This window comes from Caenorhabditis remanei, chromosome I, assembly GCF_010183535.1.
Source record: "Caenorhabditis remanei strain PX506 chromosome I, whole genome shotgun sequence".
NCBI lineage: Eukaryota > Metazoa > Nematoda > Chromadorea > Rhabditida > Rhabditidae > Caenorhabditis > Caenorhabditis remanei.
In genome coordinates, this window is record NC_071328.1 from 15394214 (window position 1) to 15416265 (window position 22052).

At 38.2% G+C, this 22052-nt stretch overlaps 5 protein-coding genes across 5 annotated transcripts; 4 read left to right on the plus strand and 1 right to left on the minus strand.

Moving 5' to 3' along the window:
* Positions 1–1078: 1078 nt before the first annotated feature.
* On the minus strand, positions 1079–5220 carry GCK72_003297 (uncharacterized protein; the record flags this gene model as incomplete). Its single annotated transcript, XM_053723953.1, has 5 exons — positions 1079–1232; positions 1305–2129; positions 2182–2271; positions 4882–4989; positions 5036–5220. 5 exons carry the CDS (start codon positions 5218–5220, stop codon positions 1079–1081), a joined length of 1362 nt encoding a protein of 453 aa, XP_053592598.1.
* GCK72_003298 (uncharacterized protein) lies at positions 2568–3717 on the plus strand (the record flags this gene model as incomplete). Its single annotated transcript, XM_053723954.1, has 3 exons — positions 2568–2647; positions 2697–3494; positions 3567–3717. 3 exons carry the CDS (start codon positions 2568–2570, stop codon positions 3715–3717), a joined length of 1029 nt encoding a protein of 342 aa, XP_053592599.1.
* Positions 5221–6228: 1008 nt separating the features above from the next.
* Positions 6229–7373, plus strand: GCK72_003299 (uncharacterized protein; the record flags this gene model as incomplete). The annotated part of the gene is made up of 3 exons (XM_003098599.2): positions 6229–6308; positions 6361–7179; positions 7226–7373. 3 exons carry the CDS (start codon positions 6229–6231, stop codon positions 7371–7373), a joined length of 1047 nt encoding a protein of 348 aa, XP_003098647.2.
* A 2451-nt stretch (positions 7374–9824) lies between these two features.
* On the plus strand, positions 9825–10953 carry GCK72_003300 (uncharacterized protein; the record flags this gene model as incomplete). The annotated part of the gene is made up of 3 exons (XM_053723955.1): positions 9825–9904; positions 9956–10753; positions 10803–10953. The coding sequence occupies 3 exons, from the start codon at positions 9825–9827 to the stop codon at positions 10951–10953; spliced, it is 1029 nt and encodes a 342-aa protein (XP_053592600.1).
* A 6528-nt stretch (positions 10954–17481) lies between these two features.
* On the plus strand, positions 17482–19108 carry GCK72_003301 (uncharacterized protein; the record flags this gene model as incomplete). Its single annotated transcript, XM_003098639.2, has 3 exons — positions 17482–17561; positions 18075–18899; positions 18967–19108. 3 exons carry the CDS (start codon positions 17482–17484, stop codon positions 19106–19108), a joined length of 1047 nt encoding a protein of 348 aa, XP_003098687.2.
* Positions 19109–22052: the final 2944 nt, after the last annotated feature.

Below are 22052 nucleotides of genomic sequence, written 5' to 3' on the forward strand. Positions count from 1 at the left end.
TTAAAGCATGTAACATTTGTGGTTACTGTAATAATAAATAAAGCGTTTTTCCCTCCAAAACTTAGTTAGTATTAGATGTGATTCAAATAATTGTGTTGCTGACAGAAGGAGGGATTATCACTAACTAGGAAAATGGCGTATTTGAGAGTTTGAGTCCCCTGAAGCTCGAGATATTTGAGCAGAAAGTAACAGTACTAAATCATACATTAATTTCCTTCGTTAAAGGTCCAGAGATGTCGGAAGTATTTCAAAACACCAAAAATATCTTTGAAAACACGTGATTATCAATTGAAATTCAAGACATTTTCAGCTAGTCACATTGGCACACCAAAATGGGCTATTCTGAGTAGATATGGTTTTCTGATAGGGTATAGTAGTGCTATTTAACTGATGGCAACCGTACCAATATCAGAAACTCAAAATAGTCTATACTGCGACTTACTAGTTAGAAAACAAACAGAGCCATCCCACACTTTCCAGAAGAAAGATATTCTTTATTCAGTTTATTAAGATCGACAATAAAATCAGTAAATTGTTATATGGTATCATAGATCGGACGAAAAAACCATACTTGTCAAATGACGGGCCGGGTCTGAAAAGCTTCGGCCCGGGCCCGGCCCGTCAGGCCCGTCTTGTCAGCGATATTCAATTTTTCATGCATTTTCTAATTTCCCCGTTTTTCATACTTTATTCATGATCAGAGTTCATCTTACACTTAGTACACCTTTAATCAAAGTTGGGAAAAAAATTTGAAAAAAATTTGAAAAAAAAATTGGAAAAAAATTCCCTCCAAAAAGACGGGCCTGACGGGCAGGGCTGGGCTGGCCCGGGCCGGGCCGGGCCGGAAGTTTTGAAAAAAAGCCCGGCTCGGCAAAGCCACTTCACAAGTATGCAAAAAACATAGAATGAGAGAAACAAGAATTTATCAGGTATAAGCATACTTGCAAAATATCGGCCCGGCCCGGCTCGGCCCGTCGGCTCGGAGTCAAAAAATGAGCACAATTTTTTCTTCATTTATATCAACAGGAACCACAATTATTACATTATTAAATAAAAACACAAGAAATCCGAGAAAATGTTAATCTTCATAGGAATTTCCAGCGAAATCTGGCCAGACAATCATCCAAAAGAATTTCCAATTCTCACCGCCGTTTATGATAGTCACTTTGGCATTATCACTTGGTCGTTTGAAATCGAAACCGCCTCGCATAGTATGATGGCTGTTTGTTTCACTGAAAAAAAAATATGTCATTAACCTTTAATCATTTGACGAATGAAGTCGCTACGCAGCGAAATCCACTTACTCTACATAAATCCTTTCCACATCTCTTCCTCTTTCTACAAAATCCACACCGTCTAATACAACTTCATAATCAACTGCTTTCTCGATATCAGCAGTAAAATCTTTCAGTTTAGAACATCCTCCTGTCATCCAATGCTTTATAAACACATTCAAATCTCGGCTGCACAATGTTGAGTCTTCCAGCGCTATATACTTGCAGTCCATCGACAGTAAATGGTCTTGTTTAATCCAAAAACTGAGTATAATATAAAGGAAATCAACGCTGAATTTTGGAGGCTTTGCAGGGCAATAGTTGGGCGATGGATTCACATTAAGTGACATTTTTTCAGTGTAGTTGAAATTTTCCAATATAAAATCGAGATCATTATCGATTTTTGGTTTGAAATCACAATGGAGGATTTGAATTGTCTCTTGAGAATTCTTAACCCACTCGGCTGCTCGTCTATGATCATCCTCTGCTTGTTTCTCTCCAATCCACACTTCATGAATATCCTGATTGAATATCTTTCTACCGTAATCCCCAATCGCCGCCACTCCAGTCATCCGATCCTCCCAATATGTGATTAGGTGTTCTCTCCCCATAATTCCTTGTACTATTTTCACTGGAACTTTCTCAAAACTGCCAATTCTGACAGTTTCCAATATCTCATCCATCGGAAGCTTTCCTGTTTCTTCCACTCTCAACAGCACATTTGTTTTTGATTCATTAGAGTTTTCCAGACTATCCCCTAGTCCAAAGTCTAGTGTCAGCCGAACATTTTTGGACGGTCCCCTATATGAAACCGCAACGCTTTTTGATCTTTGAGAGCACAAAGAGAGGATAATGCTGAAAAATAGAAGGAAATTGGAAGCGGGTATCGGATTAAGAGATCACTTACATTCCATGTGGTCCGAGATTGTCTAAAACTTGTTTAAGAGGAACATATGGAAGAGAGAATAGGCGGAATGGGGTAGTCATTGGATGAATACTGAATGAATGAAGTAGAAGAGATGACTGGCCAACAGACTGGTAGGGATGACACACAGATAGGAATCTTGAAGTGCTAATAGGTCCTTCTGTTGTACCTGTCTTTTATTTGACCAGTCTGTCACTTCTACATACACAAAAGGAAGACCTAGACCAATTAGCACTTCCAAATTCCTATCTAATCACTCATAGTCTGTTGGCCACTCCTTTCATCTACTGACTCATTCAGTATTCCACAGTCTGTCGTCCAGTCCTCTCTTCTACCTATTCATTCAGTCTTCCTTAGTGTCTTCCCCAATGAATACCGCATTTCGTTTATTCTCTCTTCCATTTCTTCCTCTTAAAAAAGTTCTAGATAACTTTGGACCACAGGGAATGTAAGTGAACTCTTAGTTCGACACCCACTACTAACTTCCAATTTTCCAGAATAATTTTATCTTTGTGCTCTCAAAGATCAAAAAGCATTGCGGTTTCATATAGGGGACCTTCCAAAGATGTCTTGCTGAAGCTGATATATTCTCACATGGGTGCTCTGAGTTTCGAAATGACTCATATTTGGAAAACGGAAGATATTAAGAAGGTTGGAGAGGCTAGATTGCCAACATTATCGAATGGAAAGTTTCGAGGTGTTCAATTTAAAATGGATGGGGACTGTCTAGTCACGTACTGGGAAGATAAGCTAACTGGATTGATTGAAATTGGAAACTACGCTCGAGAAATATTCAATCAAGATATCTCTCAAGTCTTCATTGGTGGTAAATACGCGGTTGATTATAGGCGGTTGATTGACTGGACCATGGAAACACAAAAAACATTAGAGTTCTTCCAATTCATTGAACATGAAAAAACACCCGATGAAGATCTCGACTATATTCTGGAAAATGTTAAATGCACTGGATATCTTTCCCTTCATGCAACACCATCTGAAAATTTTCGTCCTGCTAAACATCCTGTCTTCAACCTTCATGAAATATTCATTCATTATAGTTTCTGGATTAAGCAAGAAGATTTGTTGGCAATGAACTGCAAGACAGTTATAATGAGAGGATCGAAATTGACAAGCCGAGACTTGAATGTGTTCTTGAAGCATTGGCTGGATGGAGCATGTTCTCAATTGAAAGAATTATATGTTGATGTCGAGGAACCAATTAATTATGAAGTTCTGTTGGATGGTGTAGAGTTCACCGAAAGAGGAGATGATGTGGAAAGGGTTTATCATATCGAGTGAGTGTTGATTAACAGTGATTTCATTCCAAGATAATGTAATGCGTGTTACTCTAATATGATATTTTTCAGTGAAGAAAATACTAAAAAAACAATTCGTGGTGGTTACGATATCAAACGACCAAATGATAATATCATTGCTACTATCAGGAACGGTGCTGAAGATCGAAAACGTTTTTATATGTTTGTTTGGCCGGATTATGCTGGTAACACATGCAAATAATAATTATTCATAAAAACACCAAAACACGCATTAAAATCAGGTTCATTTGGGACCAGTCGAAAACTTAAATTCGAAGTAATTGTATTACTAATAGAACTTTTCCAACTATGAAAATCTGAAAAGTTTTGCATCCTAACAAGTCTTTTCAGCCCGTCTTTTCACTGTCACTATATCTTATCCTACATATCTTATGTATGATTGTCTACATGTTCTCTTGTAATACATCCTTCCTCTTTTACGATTTTATTTCCAAACTTTATGTATTGAACCTGTGTATTGTATTTGTACCGAATTTTATTTATCAATATATACTTTCACGATTGCAACGATAGTAATAAAGTGATGTTATTATTGTTATTAAAAATCCAAGCTTTTCTACATTTTGCGTGTTTTGTTTTTTTTTAATAAAGATGTTTTTTTCTTATTTTAGAACACAGAGAACACAGGAAGAGAATAATGTGAAAAGAGTTTATTATATATATGTGAAAAGAGTTTATTATATCAAGTGAGTGTAAATTAGCTGTGGAGCCATTAAAAGATAATGTATAATTGTTTAATTTTGTTTTTCAGTGAAGAAGTCACTCCTCATACAATAAGAGGAGGTATCGATATCAAACGGCCAGGTGATAATATCTCAGCGACTATCAGTAACGGTTTCGAAACTTCGAAACGTTTTTGGATGTTCGTTTGGCCGGATTTTGCGGGGAATTCATACGAATAAGTTGTTTTATTATTGCTGAAATCGTATTGTCAGTGGAATCTATCTGTTGAATCTTTCATGTGTTTTTGTTTAAACCAGTAATTTGTTTGTTGTAATAATAAATAAAGCATTTTTTGCATCGAAACTTTGTTAGTACTCAAAATTATTCAATTAATTGTGTCGTTGACACAAAGAGGGCTAGAAAAGGATCCCGGGTCGAGAGCGAGTTACAGGTCGGGATAAATATCATTAGAACGAAAGTTTTGTCCTAATTTCAATTTCAAATCTGTATTCTATTTTGCTGGACGATCTCTTGAAAAAAGTTATTAGCGTTTTTGTGGTTTCTCGGTGGAAAAATGACCATTTTCAATACTCACAAAACTTATTTATTCAGATTATTAAAGAAGACAATAAAAGCAATAGAAACAAGAATTATCAAGTACAACTTACCACCGACATCCTACCAAACAATCATGCAAAAATGATGCCCGGGAGAAACGACGACAGTTGCCGTGACATTTGATCGCTTCACATCAAAACCTCCTCTGATAGTATGAGGAGTACGGGTTTCTCTGAAAATAAACTGTTTGAGTCGCTACGCAGCAAACCTACACTTACTCGACAAAGTAAACGCGTTCCACATCGTCTCCTCGTTCAATGAACTCCACGCCGTTGAATACAGACTCAAAATTGATTGATTCTTGAACAAAAACAAGCAACAGTTCCAATTTAGAACATCCTCCAGTCATCCAGTGCTTCAAGAACACATTGAAGTCTTCGCTTGTCAATTTCGAGCCTTCCATTGTAATTATCTTGCAGTTCATTCCTAGTAAATCCCTCTGCGTAATCCAGAAACTTATACGAATGTAAATATCATTAAGATTGAAGACAAGCGGTTTAGCAGTACGATAGTTTTTAGATGGTCTCGCTAAAAGCCACAGAGAACCAGTGCATTTCAAGTTTTCAAGAATGTAGTCCAGATCTTCATCGAGTGTTTTTTAATCCCGAAATAAAAGCAGTCTATCGACTTTTGTGTGTCCATAGTCCACTCAATCAACCGCCTATAGCCAACTGCATGTTCATCCCCAATGCTGACTTGATAGATATCTTGATTGAATATTTCTCGAGCGTAGTTTCCAATTTCAATCAATCCGGTTAGCTTGTCTTTCCAGTACGTGACGAGACAATCTCCATCCATTTTATACTGAACGTCTCGAAACTTTCCACTCGGTAATGTTCTCAATCTAACACCTCCAAGATTCTTAATATCTATTGCCTCCCAGACACCTGTCAAGTCATTAGCCAGGGAACCAAAACTGTTACCATACATCAGCTGAAGTTGGACATTTTTGGAAAGTCCCCTATAGGAAACGACAATGTTTTTTGATCTTCGAGAGCACAATGAGAGAATTATTCTGGAAAATAGAAGGGATTTAGCAGGAGTATCGAACTAAGAGTTCACTTACATTCCATGTGGCCCAAAATTGTCTAAGACTTGTTTAAGAGGAACAAATGGAAGAGAGAATAAAGGGAATGGGGTAGTCATTGGGTGAGACATTGAGGAATACTGAATGAATAGGTAAAAGGGAGGAGTGGTAAACAGAGGGATGACCTGCAGATAGGAATCTTGAAGTGCTAATTGGTTTGGGTCTGCGTTCTGTGTATGTACAAGTGACAGACTGGTCAAACAAAAGAAGGCCGACCTGTCAGTCATTTCTGCATACACAAAAGACAGACCTAGGCCCTCCAAGCGCGTTGGTCAGTCCTCTCCTCTACTTATTCATTCAGTCTTCCTCAGTGTCTTACACATAATGACTACCCCATTTCGTCTATTCTCTCTTCCATTTATTCCTCTTAAACAAGTATTAGACAACTTTGTACCAAATGGAATGTAAGTGAGCTCTTAGTTATATACCCACTACTAAATTCCTTCTATTTTTCAGAATAATTCTCTCTCTGTGCTCCTTGAGATCAAAAAGCATTGCGGTTTCATATAGCGGACCTTCCAAAGATGTTCAGCTGATGCTAGAGTTTGGACCAGGGTTGGAGAGTCTGGAGGTATCCAACACAAACACACTGTTGAGAGTGGACAAAACAGCAAATATTCCGATGGATGAGATATTGGAAACTGTCAGAATTGGCAGTTTTGAGAAAGTTCCAGTGAAAATAGAACAAGGACTTGGGGAGGAAAAACATCTAATCACATATTGGGAGGATCGGATGACTGGAGTGGCGGCGATTGGGGATTACGGTAGAGAGATTTTCAATCGGGATATTTATGAAGTGAGGATTGGAGAAAAAGAAGCAGAAGATGATCATAGACGGGTGGCCGAATGGGTTAAAAGTTCTCAAAAGACGATTCAAAGCCTGGATTGTAATTTCAAACCAAAAATCGATAATGATCTCGATTTCATACTGGAAAACTTCAAGTATACTCATACTCTTGTACTTTATGTGAAACCATCTGAACAATATAGTCCTGCTAAACTTCCAAATTTCCGAATCGATAGTCTTTATATTTATATTAGTTTCTGGATCAAACAAGACCATTTATTGACGATGGACTGCAAGTATATAGTGCTGGAAGGATTAAAATTGAGCAGCCGAGATTTGAATGTATTCTTGAAACACTGGATGGCTGGAGGATGCTCTAAATTAAAAGAATTGCGCGTTATAACCGGGGAATCAATCGATTATCAAATTGTCTTAGATGGTGTAGAGTTCACAGAAAGAGGAAGAGATGTGGAAAGGGTTTATGTCGAGTAAGTACAAGTTTGATATGTTTGAAACCTATTGTTACATTTTCAGTGAAGATGAAAGCCACCGTACTATAAAAGGAGGTTTCGATACCAAACGACCGAGTGATAGTGTCAAAGTGACTATCAACATCGAGGGTGGGAACTCGAGATTTTTTATGATGATTGTTTGGCCAGATTTCGCTGGAAATTCCTATTGATTTATAATGATTCAGATTTCTTTTGTATTTGTTTAAGCCTGTAATATTCGTGGTTACTGTAATAATAAATAAAGCATTTTTCCCTCCAAAACTTAGGTAGTATTCGATGTGATTCAAATAATTGTGTTGCTGACAGAAGGAGGGATTATCACTCTCTAGGGAAATGGTGTATTTGAGAGTTTGAGTCCCTTGAAGCTCGAGATATTTGAGCAGAAAGTAACAGTACTAAGAGACGTCTAAAATATTTCAAAACAACAAAAATATCTCTGAAAACACGTGATTATCAATTGAAATTCAAGAAATTTTCAGCTAGTCACATTGACACATCAAAATGGTCTATTCTGAGTAGATATGGTTTTCTGAGAGGGCATAGTAGTGCTATTTAACTGATGGCAACCGTACCAATATCAGAAACTCAAAATAGTCTATACTGTGACTTACTAGATAGAAAACGAATAGAGCCATCCACACTTTTCAGAAGAAATATATTCTTTATTCATATTATTAAGATCGACAATGAAATCAATATATTGTTATATGCCGGAAGTCGAAAGTCGGAAATCGGAATCATATTTTTTCGCAAATATTCAAAAACTCCAAGAAAAAAACTTCATAAAATTGGCGGAAATCAGTGGAAAATGAGGTTTTGGATGAAGAAAAGCCAATTTTCTCTCCTTTTAGACCATTTTTTCCAGTATTCCTAGGAAATATACTTTTCGGAAATTCCACAGTTACGGAATGACGGAAGACGGAAGTAAAATTCCTTATCCGGAAGTCGGAAGTCGGAAGTCGGAATTCCATGCAACTCTGATATATACCTAGACCCGGATTCGAGTTTGAAGTGAGTTGGGAACATGGTTCCATATCTTTTGAACAGCACATCCGCATTTAATTGAATCACATTGAATACCAACAAGTTTTGGTGCAACAAATGCTTTATTTATTCCAAAAGCAACCACAATTGTTACATGCTTAAATAACAACACAAGAAATCTGATACATTATAAATCAATAGGAATTTCCAGCAAAATCGGGCCAGACAATCATCCAAAAGAAGTTACAATTCTCACCGCCATTTACGATGGTCACTTCGACATTATCACTTGGTCGTTTGAAATCGAAACCGCCTCTCATAGTATGATGGCTGTTTGTTTCACTGAAAATATGTCATTAACCTTTAATCATTTGACGAATGAAGTCGCTACGCAGCGAAATCCACTTACTCGACATAAATCCTTTCCACATCTCTTCCTCTTTCTACAAACTCCACACCGTCTAACACAACTTCATAATCAATCGCTTTCTCAATTTCAGCACAAAAATCTTTTAATTTGGAACATCCTCCTGACATCCAGTGCTTCAAAAACACATTCATGTCTTGGCTGCTCAATTTTGAGTTTTCCAGCATTATATACTTGCAGTCCATCGCCAGTAAATGGTCTTGTTTAATCCAGCAACTGAATGTAATATAAAGAAAATCAACGCTGAATTTTGGAGGCTTTGCAGGGCAATAGTTGGGAGATGGATTCACATTAAGAAACATTTTTTCAGTGTAGTTGAAGTTTTCCAGAATAAAATCCAGATCATTATCGATTTTTGGGACGAAGCCACAATACAGGCTTTGTATGGTATTTTGTGATTTTGTAATCCAATCTGCCGCCCGTCTGTGATCATTATCATCTTGTTTATCTCCAATCCACACTTCAGAAATATCCCGATTGAAAATCTCTCTACCGTAATCCCCAATCGCCGTCAGTCCAGTCATCCGATCCTCCCAATATGTGATTAGATGTTTTCTCTCCCCATGTCCTTGTTCAATTTTCACAGGAACGTTCTTAAAACTGCCAATTCTGACAGTTTCTAATATCTCATCCGTCGGAAGTTTTCTTGCTTCTTCCACTCTCAACAGTATGTTTGTGTTAGATTTATCCATATCTCCCAGACTATCCCCTATTCCAAAGTCTAGTGTCAGCCGCACATTTTTGGAAGGTCCCCTATATGAAACCGCAACACTCTTTGATCTCAAAGAGCACAGGGAGAGAAGAATTCTGAAAAATAGAGAAAGTTAGTAGTGGGTATCAAATTAAGAGTTTACTTACATTCCATCTGATCCGAAATTGTCTAAAACTTGTTTAAGAGGAACATATGGAAGAGAGAATAAACGGAATGGGGTAGTCATTGGGGAAGACACTGAGGAAGACTGAATGAATAGGTAGAAGAGATGACTGGCCAACAGATTGTGTGGGATGAGATGCAGATAGGAATATTGAAGTGCTAATTGGTCTAGGTCTGCGTATTGTGTGTTTAGAGATGACTGACTATACAAATAAGAGAAGGCAGTCCCCAGACCTATTAGCGCTTCAAGATTCCCATCTGCGTCTCATCCCTCCCACTCTGTTGGCCAGTCCTCTCTTCTACCTATTCATTCAGTCTTCCTTAGTGTCTTCCTCAATGACTAGTCCATTCCGTTTATTCTCTCTTCCATTTGTGCCTCTTCAACAAGTTCTAGATAACTTTGGATCACAAGGAATGTAAGTGAACTTTTAATCCGATACCCCCTACTAACTTTCTCCACTTTCCAGAATAATTCTCTCTCTGTGTTCTCAACGATCGAAAAACATTGCGGTTTCCTATAAGGGACTTTCTAAAGATGTCCAACTCCAACTCATGTATAGTAACTCAGCTTTTCTGGGTAATGAATATACTGATATTTGGGAAGCAAGAGATATTCAGGCGGTTAAGGGCGTTCGATTGCCAACATTATCAAGCGGAAAGTTTCAAGGTGTTCAATATAAAATTTATGAAGAATCCCTGGTCACGTACTGGGCGGATCGTTTAACTGGATTGATTAAAATTGGAAACTACGCACGGGAAATATTTAATCGAGATATCTATCAAGTCAGGATTGGGAGTAAACACGCTGGTGACTGTAGGCAATTGATTGAGTGGACTGTGGATACACAAAAGTCGGTAGAATACTTTGAATACTATGATCACGGAAAAACACTCGATGAAGATCTCAACTATCTGCTCGAAAACGTGAAATGCTCTGGGTATCTTTCACTTTCGGCAACACCATCTTACAACTATCGTCCTGCTAAACCGCCTGTTTTTTACCTTGACGATATTTGCATTCAATATAGTTTCTGGATTAAGCAAGAAGATTTGTTGGCAATGAACTGCAAGTCAGTTAGAATGGGAGGCGCGACATTGACGAGCCAAGACTTCAATGTATTCCTGAAGCACTGGATGAGAGGAGGATGTTCTAAATTAAAAGATTTTTGTGTTGTTCTTGATGGATCAATCAATTATGCAACTGTATTGGACGGTGTGGAGTTTATTGAAAGAGGGGATGATGTGGAAAGGGTTTATCATATTGAGTAAGTGTATAATGTAATGTGTGTTATTCTAATATGATATTTTTTTCAGTGAAGAAAATACTACAAAAACAATTCGTGGTGGTTTCGATATCAAACGACCAAATGATAATATCACAGCTACTATCAGGAACGGTTTTGAAGATCGAAAACGTTTTGGGATGTTTGTTTGGCCGGATTATGGTGGTAACACATGCAAATAATAATTATTCATAAAAACACCAAAACGCGTATTAAAATCAGGTTCATTTGGGACGAGTCCAAAACTAAAATTCGAAGTAATTGTATTACTAATAGAACATTTCCAACTATGAAATTCTGAAAAGTTATCCATCCTAACAAGTCTTTTCTGCCCGTCTTTTCTTTATCCTACATATCTTATGTATGATTGTCTACATATTCTCTTGTAATACATCTTTCCTCTTTTACGATTTTATTTCCAAACTTTATGTATCGAACCTGTGTATTGTATTTGTACCGAATTTCATTTATCAATATATACTTTCACGATTACAATGATCGTAATAAAGTGATATTATTATTATTATTATTATTATTATTATTATTATTATTATTATTAAAAATCCAATCTATTCTACATTTTGCGTGTTTTTGAAAAAAAAACAAGAGTTTAGCAACAGGAATACAATTGCAATCAACAGAGATTCCGAGGATTAGCAGACCTGCTCATCCGCACATCTAACTCGATGTCTACACCAGAGTTGCATGGAAGTAAACTCGGAAGTTAGACGGAAGTGAGTTTTATTTCGACAATATAAAACGAACTGCAAAAATATGAAGTTAATATGTTGTATTGATGGTATTACTACCTTTCGAGCATAGAAAATTCCAACATTTTACTTATCCCCTACCAGTAGACCTGAATAAATCTTCACTTCCGACTTCCGACTTCCGGGTTTCAAAATCAGCTCTTTTTTCAAGTCTACTGGTAGGAGATAAGTAAAAATTTGAAATTTTTATGCTTGAAGGTAGTAATACCATCAATACAACGTATTCACTTCATATTTTTGCCGTTCGTTTTATATTCTCGAAATTTAACTCACTTCCGTCTAACTTCCGAGTTTACTTCCATGCAACTCTGGTCTACACCATACGTAGTTTTGTATGAATTACCCATTTCCACCGGAACGTTCTCGAAATTTCCAATTTTCACAGTGTTGACTTCTCTACAACATTCAGAAGCCAGCATGTAAGAAACGAAAAAACTGCCAAAAAATTTACGTGGCTAACATGGTTCCATGCCGTCTGACCAACACGCTTATGTATATTTAATTGAATCCTCATTGAATACCAACAAGTTTTGGTGCGACAAATGCTTCATTTATGTTTACAGGAACAACAATTATTACACACATTAAACAAAAACACAAGAAATCTGAAAAATTATAAATCAGTACGAGTTTCCAGCGAAATCTGGCCAAACAAACATTAGAAAGATAAAAGAGTTGTCGCCGCCGTTTGTGATGGTCGCTGTGACATTATCACTTGATCGTTTGGTATCGAAACCGCCTCGTAGAGTATGGTGGCTTTCATCTTCACTGAAAATGTAACATGAGGGATTAAACATTTTATGAGTAGGGTCGCTACGCAGCAAAATTCACTTACTCGACATAAATCCTTTCCACATCTCTTTCTCTTTCTACAAACTCCACACCACCCAACACAACCGCATAATCAATTGGTTCATCATTATAAACAAGAAATTCTTTTAATTGAAAACACCCTCCAGCCAGCCAATGCTTCAAGAATACATTCAAGTCTCGGCTGCTTAACATTGAGTCTTCCAGCCATATATACTTGCAGTTCATTGTTATCAAATGGTTCTGTTTGATCCAAAAACTATAATAAACATGAAGACTGTCAATTTGGAAGTTTGGAGGTTTAGCAGGAGTATAGTGTTCCGATGGTTTCTCATAAAGAAACAGTTTTTCAGTGTAGTTGAAGTTTTCCAAAACAAAATCGAGATCATTATCGTCTTTTAGTTTCAAGTCACAATAGAGGCTTTGTATGGTATTTTGTGATTTTGTAATCCAATCGGCCGCCCGTCTGTGATCATTATCATCTTGTTTATCTCCAATCCTTACTTCATAAATATCCCGATTGAATATCTCTCTACCGTAATCTCCAATTGCCGTCACTCCAGTCATCCGATCCTCCCAATATGTTATTAGAGAACAGTATGTTTGTGTTAGATTTATCCATGTCTTCCAGACGATCTCCTATTCCAAAGTCTAGTGTCAGCCGGACATTTTTGGAAGGTCCCCTATATGAAACCGCAATTCTCTTCGATTTTCGAGAGCACAGAGAGAGAATAATTCTGGAAAGGGAGAAAGTTAGTAGGAGCATCGAACTGAGAGTTCACTTACATTCCATGTGGTCCAAGATTGTCTAAAACTTGTTTAAGAGGAACATATGGAAGAGAGAATAGACGAAATGGGGTAGTCATTGGATGAATACTGAATGAGTAGGTAGAAGAGATGACTGGCCAACAGACTGGGAGGGATGACACACAGATAGGAATCTTGAAGTGCTAATAGGTCTTTCTGTTGTACCTGTCTTTTATTTGACCAGTCTGTCACTTCTACATACACAAAAGGAAGACCTAGACCAATTATCACTTCAATATTCCCATCTGCATCTCATCCCTCACAATCTGTTGCTCAGTCCTCTCCTCTACCTATTCATTTAGTATTCCACAGTCTTTTGGCCAGTCATCCCGTTCCCTCATATTCATTCAGTATTCCTCAGTATCTCACCCAATGTCTACTCTTTTCCCTTTATTCTCTCTTCCATTTGTACCCCTCAAACAAGTCCTAGACAATATCGGACCACAGGGAATGTAAGTGAACTCTTAGTTCGATGCTCCTACTAACTTTCTCCCTTTCCAGAATTATTCTCTCTCTGTGCTCTCGAAGATCGAAGAGCATTGCGGTTTTATATAGGGGACCTTCCAAAGATGTTCGGTTGACCCTAGACTTTGGACTGTGGGATTGCTTGGAAGACTCCAACCAATCTTCTATGAATATACTGTTATCAGTGGAAGAAACAGGAAATCTTCCGATGGATGAGACACTGAAAACTGTCAGAATTGGAAATTTTGAGAAAGTTCCAGTGAAAATGGAAAAACATTTTGTAAAGGGAGACAATTTAATAACATATTGGGATGATCGAATTACTGGACTGGCAGCAATTGGAGATTGTGCTCGTGAAGTATTCAATAAGGATATTTTTGGAGTTTGTATTTATGATAAGCAAGAAAAGAATTGGCTTAGACGAGCGGCCGCGTGGGTAAGGAATTCTCAAGAGACATTTCAAATCCTCCGTTGTAATTTCGTACCGAAAAACCATAAAGATCTCGATTTTATACTTGAAAACTCTAACTGCACTAAAAAACTGTTTCTTTGCGTGAGGCTATCGGAACACTATAGTCCTGCTAAACTTCCAAATTTTCGAATCGATAGTCTTCATGTTCAATATAGTTACTGGATTAAACAGAATCATTTATTAACGATGGACTGCAAGTATATATGGCTGGAAGACTCAAAACTGAGCAGCCAAGACTTCAACGTGTTTTTGAAGCATTGGATGGCTGGAGGATGTTCTAAATTGGAACAATTTCGTACTTTTGTTCAAGAACCAATTGATTATGAAATTGTATTTGATGGTGTGCAGTTTACCGAAAGAGAAAATGGTGTGGCGAGAGGTTATGTCGAGTAAGTGCAGGTTTGCTGCGTAGCGACTCAACTCCTCAAATGCTTAAAGGTTAAAGTTATATTTTCAGTGAAGTAGGCAAACACTATACTATACGAGGCGGCTTTGATATCAAACGACCAAGTGATAATATCACAGCGACTATTCGAAACAACGGTGAGAACTCGAGATTCTTTTTGTTGATTGTTTGGCCAGATTTCGCTGGAAATTCCTATTGATTTATAATGTTTCTGATGTCTTGTGTTTTTGTTTAAGCATGTAATATTTGTGGTTACTGTAATAATAAATGAAGCGTTTTTCCCTCCAAAACTTAGTTAGTATTAGATGTGATTCAAATAATTGTGTTGCTGACAGAAGGAGGGATTATCACTCACTAGGAAAATGATGTATTTGAGAGTTTGAGTCCCCTGAAGCTCGAGATATTTGAGCAGAAAGTAACAGTACTAAATCATACATTATTTTCTTCGTAAAGCTCCAGAGATGTCTGAAATATTTCAAAACAACAAAAATATCTTTGAAAACACGTGATTATCAATTGAAATTCAAGACATTTTCAGCTAGTCACATTGGCACACCAAAATGGGCTATTCTGAGTAGATATGGTTTTCTGATAGGGTATAGTAGTGCTGTTTAACTGATGGCAACCGTACCAATATCAGAAACTCAAAATAGTCTATACTGCGACTTACTAGTTAGAAAAGAAACAGAGCCATCCCACACTTTGCAGGCCCGTCTTGTCAGGGATATGGGATTTTTGAGAAAAATTTTCAATTTTTTTTTTCAATTTTCAATTTTTCATGCGGAATAATTTTCTAATTTTCCCGTTTTTCATACTTTATTCATGATCAGAGTTCATCTTACACTTAGTACACCTTTAATCAAAGTTGGAAAAATAATACCCTCCAAAAAGACGGGCCTGACGGGCAGTGCTGGGCTGGCCCGGCCCTTGACAAGTATGCAAAAAACATAGAATGAGAGAAACAAGAATTTATCAGGTATAAGTTACCCACGGCATCCTACCAAACAATCATCCAAAACTCATCCCCGGATTGATTGACGACGGTTGCCGTGACGTTTGATCGCTTCACATCAAAACCTCCTCTGATAGTATGAGAAGTACGGTTTTGGGAGGGATGAGTTGCAGATAGAAATCTTGAAGTGCTAATTGGTCTGGGTCTGTGTGTAATGACTGACTAGTCAAATAAGAGAAGACAGGGCAGTCAGTCACTCCCAAACATACAGAACACAAGATCGGGATCGTTTCACGAGTTTATTTCACGAGATCGTTTATCAAAAACAGAATGATTTGAAATAAGGGAAAGATTTCTGTTCTAGTGATATATATATATCGACCCGGATTTGAGTTTGAAGTGAGTTGGGAACATTGTTCCATATATTTTGAACATCACACCCGCATTTAATTGAGTCCCATTGAATACCAACAAGTTTTGGTGCGACAAATGCTTCATTTATGTTAACAGGAACCACAATTATTACATCATTAAACAAAAACACAAGAAATCTGAAACATTATCAATCTTCGTAGGAATTCCCAGCGAAATCTGGCCAGACAACCATCCAAAAGAATTTCCAATTCTCACCGCCGTTTATGATAGTCACTTTGGCATTATCACTTGGTCGTTTGAAATCGAAACCGCCTCGCATAGTATGATGGCTGTTTGTTTCACTGAAAATATGCCATTAACTTTTAATCATTTGACGAATGAAATCGCTACGCAGCGAAATCCACTTACTCTACATAAATCCTTTCCACATCTCTTCCTCTTTCTACAAAATCCACACCGTCTAATACAACTTCATAATCAACTGCTTTCTCGATATCAGCAGTAAAATCTTTCAGTTTAGAACATCCTCCTGTCATCCAATGCTTTATAAACACATTCAAATCTCGGCTGCACAATGTTGAGTCTTCCAGCGCTATATACTTGCAGTCCATCGCCAGTAAATGGTCTTGTTTAATCCAAAAACTGAGTATAATATAAAGGAAATCAACGCTGAATTTTGGAGGCTTTGCAGGGCAATAGTTGGGCGATGGATTCACATTAAGTGACATTTTTTCAGTGTAGTTGAAGTTTTCCAGAATAAAATCAAGGTCGTTATCGACTTTTGGTTTGAAGTCACAATACAGGATTTGAATTGTGTTTTGAGAATTCTTAACCCACTCGGCTGCTCGTCTATGATCATCTTCTGCTTGTTTCTCTCCAATCCACACTCCATGAACATCCTGATTGAATATCTTTCTACCGTAATCTCCAATTGCCGCCACTCCAGTCATCCGATCCTCCCAATATGTGATTAAGTGTTCTCTCCCCATAATTCCCTGTACTATTTTCACTGGAACTTTCTCAAAACTGCCAATTCTGACAGTTTCCAATATCTCATCCATCGGAAGCTTTCCTGTTTCTTCCACTCTCAACAGCACATTTGTTTTGGATTCATTACAGTTTTCCAGACTATCCCCTAGTCCAAAGTCTAGTGTTAGCCGAACATTTTTGGACGGCCCCCTATATGAAACCGCAACGCTTTTTGATCTTCGAGAGCACAAAGAGAGGATAATGCTGAAAAATAGAAGGAAATTGGAAGCGGGTATCGGATTAAGAGATCACTTACATTCCATGTGGTCCGAGATTGTCTAAAACTTGTTTAAGAGGAACATATGGAAGAGAGAATAAACGGAATGGGGTAGTCATTATGGGTAAGACACTAAGGAATACAATGAGTAGAAGAGAGAACTGACCAAGAGACTGGGAAGGATGACCTGCAGATAAGAATATTGAAGTACTAATAGGTCTGGGCCTGCGTTCTGTGTATTTAGAAACGACTGACTGGTCAAATAAGAGAAGACAGACCAGTCAGTCATCTCTAAATACACAGAACGCAGGCCAATTAGCACTTCAAGATTACCGGTAATCCTTCCCAGTCTGTTGGTCAGTTCCCTCCTCTACCTATTCATTCAGTCTTCCTCAGTGTTTTACCCAATGCCTCATCCTTTTCCTTTATTCTCTCTTCCCTATGTGCCCCTCAAAAAAGTATTAGACAACTTTGGACAACGTGGAATGTAAGTGAACTCTTAGTTCGATTTTTGCGCCGAAGGCACCCCAGCCGATTTTAGCTCCGCAGGTACCCCAGCCGATTTTAGCGCCGCATGCACCCCAGCCGATCATAGCGCCGCGGCACCCCAGCCGATTTTATCGCCGCATGCACCCCAGCCGATCTTAGCGCCGCAGACACCCCAGCCGATTGTAGCGTCGCAGGCACCCCAGCCGATTTTAGCGCCGCAGGCACCCTAGCCGATCTTAGCGCCGCAGGCACCCTAGCCGATCTTAGCGCCGCAGGCACCCTAGCCGATCTTAGCGCCGCATGCACCCCAGCCGATTTTAGCGCCGCAGGCACCCTAGCCGATCTTAGCGCCGCATGCACCCCAGCCGATTTTAGCGCCGCAGGCACCCTAGCCGATTTTAGCGCCGCAGACACCCCAGCCGATTTTAGCGCCGCAGGCATCCCAGCCAATTGTAGCGCTAACTGCAGGCACCCCAGCCGCCTTTAGCGCTAACTTTCTTTTATTTTCCAGAATATTTCTCTCCCTGTGCTCATTGAGATCGAAAAGCATTGCGGTTTCATATAGGGGACCTTCTAAAGATGTTCGGCTAACACTAGATATTGGATTGTGGGATTGCCTGGAAGACTCCGACGAATCTTATATGAGGACACTGTTGACAGTAGAAAATATCGGGAACCTCCCGATGAACACGACACTGGAAACTGTCAGAATTGGGAGTTTTGAGAACGTTCCAGTGAAAATGGAAAACAATTTTCTAAAGGGAAACCATTTAATAACATATTGGGAGGATCGGATGACTGGATTAGCGGCGATTGGAGATTGTGCTCGTGAAGTATTCAATCAGGATATTTATAAAGTGTTTATTTATGATAAGCGAGAAGATGATGATCTTAGACGGGCGGCCGAGTGGATTAAGAATTCTCAAAAGACAATTCGAAACCTCTGTTGTAATTTCAATTCAAAAATCGATAATGATCTTGATGTTATATTGGAAAACTTCAAATGCACTGAAAAACTGTTTCTTTACGTGAAGCCATTGGAATACTATAGTCCCTCTAGAATTCCGAGTTTCCAACTTAACAGACTTGATGTTTGTAATAGTTTTTGGATTAAACAGAACCATTTATTGACGATGGACTGCAAATGTATTTTGCTGAAAAGTTCAAAATTGAGCAGCCGAGACTTGAATTTATTCTTGAAACATTGGATGGCTGGAGGTTGCTCTCAATTGAAAGAATTATGGATTTCTGTCGAGAAACCAATTGATTATCAAATTGTGTTGGATGGTGTGAAGTTTGAAGAAAGAGAAAGACATGTGGAAAGAGTTTTTGTCGAGTAAGTGCAGGTTGTTGCGTAGCGACTCCATTAATATCATGTCTAAAGACTTATGTTATATTTTTAGTGAAGCAGGCACGCACGATACTATACGAGGCGGTTTTGATATCAAACGATCAAGTGATAATGTCAAAGTGACTATCAACAACGGGAACTCGAGACTCTTTTGGATGATTGTCTGGCCAGATTTTGCTGGAAATTCCTATTGATTTGTAATGTTTCTGATTTCTTGTGTTTTTGTTTCGTTTTGTACGCCTGTAATAAATGTGGTTCCTGTAGCAATAAATAAAGCATTTTTTGCATCTTTAGTACTCAATGTCTCATTTAATTGTGGGTGTTTTGTAATTAGACACAAGGAATTCTTACTAGCACTCACTTGGAGAATGTAGAGTTTCGAGTGGAGACAGATGCTCTCCTATTGCTAATTTTACTTAATTTTGTTCTCAGTTTCTGCTTGATGGTCTAGCCCTGTTGGCAAGGCCTCTTCGGTTCCAGTAAGTGGAGCCAAGATATATCAAACTAGCAATTTCTCTTGAAACTGCAGTATTATAGGCGACTACGGTTTCTTGTTTTTTGGCATCATGTTAAGGATGGTGCAACAGAGCGCAATTAAGGAATTGTAAAATGCTATGTGAAGAGGGGATCGCCTAACAATAACTGCCTTTCAGAACATGAGGGGTCTATGTCTGGAGACATGTGATTGGATTTTAACAAATAACCTTATTTCAATTGTTTTATTTAGAATCAACAGATAAAAGAAATTCGGAATTCAAAACTGTTTTTTAGTAGGAATTTCCAGCGATATCCGGCCAAACAATCACATCGGGAGGCCAAGAAAGTCTTCTAAAGTATAGTTATCCATGTCTTCACCTTCAATGCTAACTTCATCGATATTTCGATTGAATATTTCTTTTGCGTAGTTTCCAATTTCCGTCAATCCGGTTAACTCATTGTACCAATAAGTTACTAGACAATCCCCATCCATTTCATATTGAACAGCTCGAAACTTTCCGATCGGTACTGTTGGCAATACGATATCATCAAGATCCGAAACATTCTCCACATCTACAAGATTTGTGTAATCGTGACACAAATGAAATCCATTACAACACTTTAGTTTAAGTTGGACATCTTTGGACTGCCCTCTATATGAAACCGCAATGCTCTTCGATCTTCGAGAACACAAAGAGAGAATTATTCTGGAAAATAGAAGGAAAATTGTGGTGGATATAAAACTAAGAGCTTACTTACATTCCATGTGGTCCAAAATTGTCTAAAACTTGTTTGAGGGGTAAATAGGGAAGAGAGAATAAAGGAAAAAGACGAGGCATTGGGTAAGACACTGAAGAACACTGAAGAAGTATAAGAGATGACCGAGACTGTGAGGGAGTACCTGCAGATGGAATACACTGAAGAATGCTGAATGAATAAGAAGAAAAGAGGACTGACTAACTAAACTGACTAAAGTAAGGGGGATCACCTGCAGATGGGAATATTAAAGTGCTAATTGATCTAGGTCTGTGTGTATGTGTATGTAGAAGTGACTGACCTGCCTTTTTACTTTTATTAGACTAGTCAGTCATTTCTACTTACACAGAACGCACCAATTAGCACTTCAAGATTTCTATCTGTAGGTGTCCCCTCCCAGTCCGTTGGTCAGTTCCCCCTCTATCTATTCATTCAGTATTCCTCAGTGTCTTACCCAATGACTACCTTATTTCCCTTTATTCTCTCTTCCATTTATTCCTCTTAAACAAGTATTAGACAACTTCGGACCACGTGGAATGTAAGTGAACTCTTAGTTCGATATCCGCCACCAATATCCTTTTATTCTTCCAGAATAACGGGGAATTCATACGAATAAGTTGTTTTATTATTGCTGAAATCGTATTGTCAGTGAAATCTATCTGTTGAATCTTTCGTGTGTCTTTGTTTAAGACAGTAATTTGTTTGCTGTAATAATAAATAAAGCTTTTTTTTGCATCGAAACTTTGTTAGTACTCAAAATGATTCAGTTATTTGTGTTGTTGGTCAAGAGGGAGTTACAGATCGGGACAAATATCATTAGAACCAAAGTTTTGTCCTAATTTTAATTTCAAATCTGTATTCTGTTTTTGGTGGACGATCTCTTGAAAAAAGTTATTGGCGTTTTTGTGGTTTCTCGGTGCAAAAATGGCCATTTTCAATACTGACAAAACTTATTTATTCAGATTATTAAGGAAGACAATAAAAGCAATAGAAACAAGAATTATCAAGTACAACTTACCACCGACATCCTACCAAACAATCATGCAAAAATGATGCCCGGAAGAAACGAAGACAGTTGCCGTGACATTTGATCGCTTCACATCGAAACCTCCTCTGATAGTCTGAGGGGTACGGTCTTCTCTGAAAATAGACTATTCGAGTCGCTACGCAGCAAACCTACACTTACTCGACAAAAAGAACGCGTTCCACATCATCTCCTCTTTCTGTAAACTCCACACCGTCGAATACAGACTCAAAGTTGATCTCTTCCTCAACAAAAACAAGCAACTGTTTCAATTTAGAACATCCTCCAGTCATCCAGTGCTTCAAGAACACATTGAAGTCTTCGCTTGTCAATTTTGAGTTGTGCATGGTAATTATCTTGCAGTTCATTCCTAGTAAATCCCTCTGCGTAATCCAGAAACTTTTATGAATGTAAATATCATTAAGAGTGAAGACAAGCGGTTTAGCAGTACGATAGTTTTTAGATGGTTTTGCAGAAAGCGAAAGAGAACCCGTGCATTTCAAGTTTTCAAGAATGTAGTCGAGATCTTCATCGAGTGTTTTTTTAATAACGAAATGAAATTGTTCTATCGACTTTTGTGTATCCATAGTCCACTCAATCAACCGCCTATAGCCAACCGCATGTTTATCTCCAATGCTGACTTGATAGATATCTTGATTGAATATTTCTCGAGCGTAGTTTCCTATTTCAATCAATCCAGTTAGTTTGTCTTTCCAGTACGTGACGAGACAATCTCCATCCATTTTATATTGAACGTCTCGAAACTTTCCACTCGGTAATGTTCTCAATCTAACACCTCCAAGATTCTTAATATCTATTGCCTCCCAGACACCAGTAAAGTCATTAGCCAGGGAACCAAAACTGTCACCATACATCAGCTG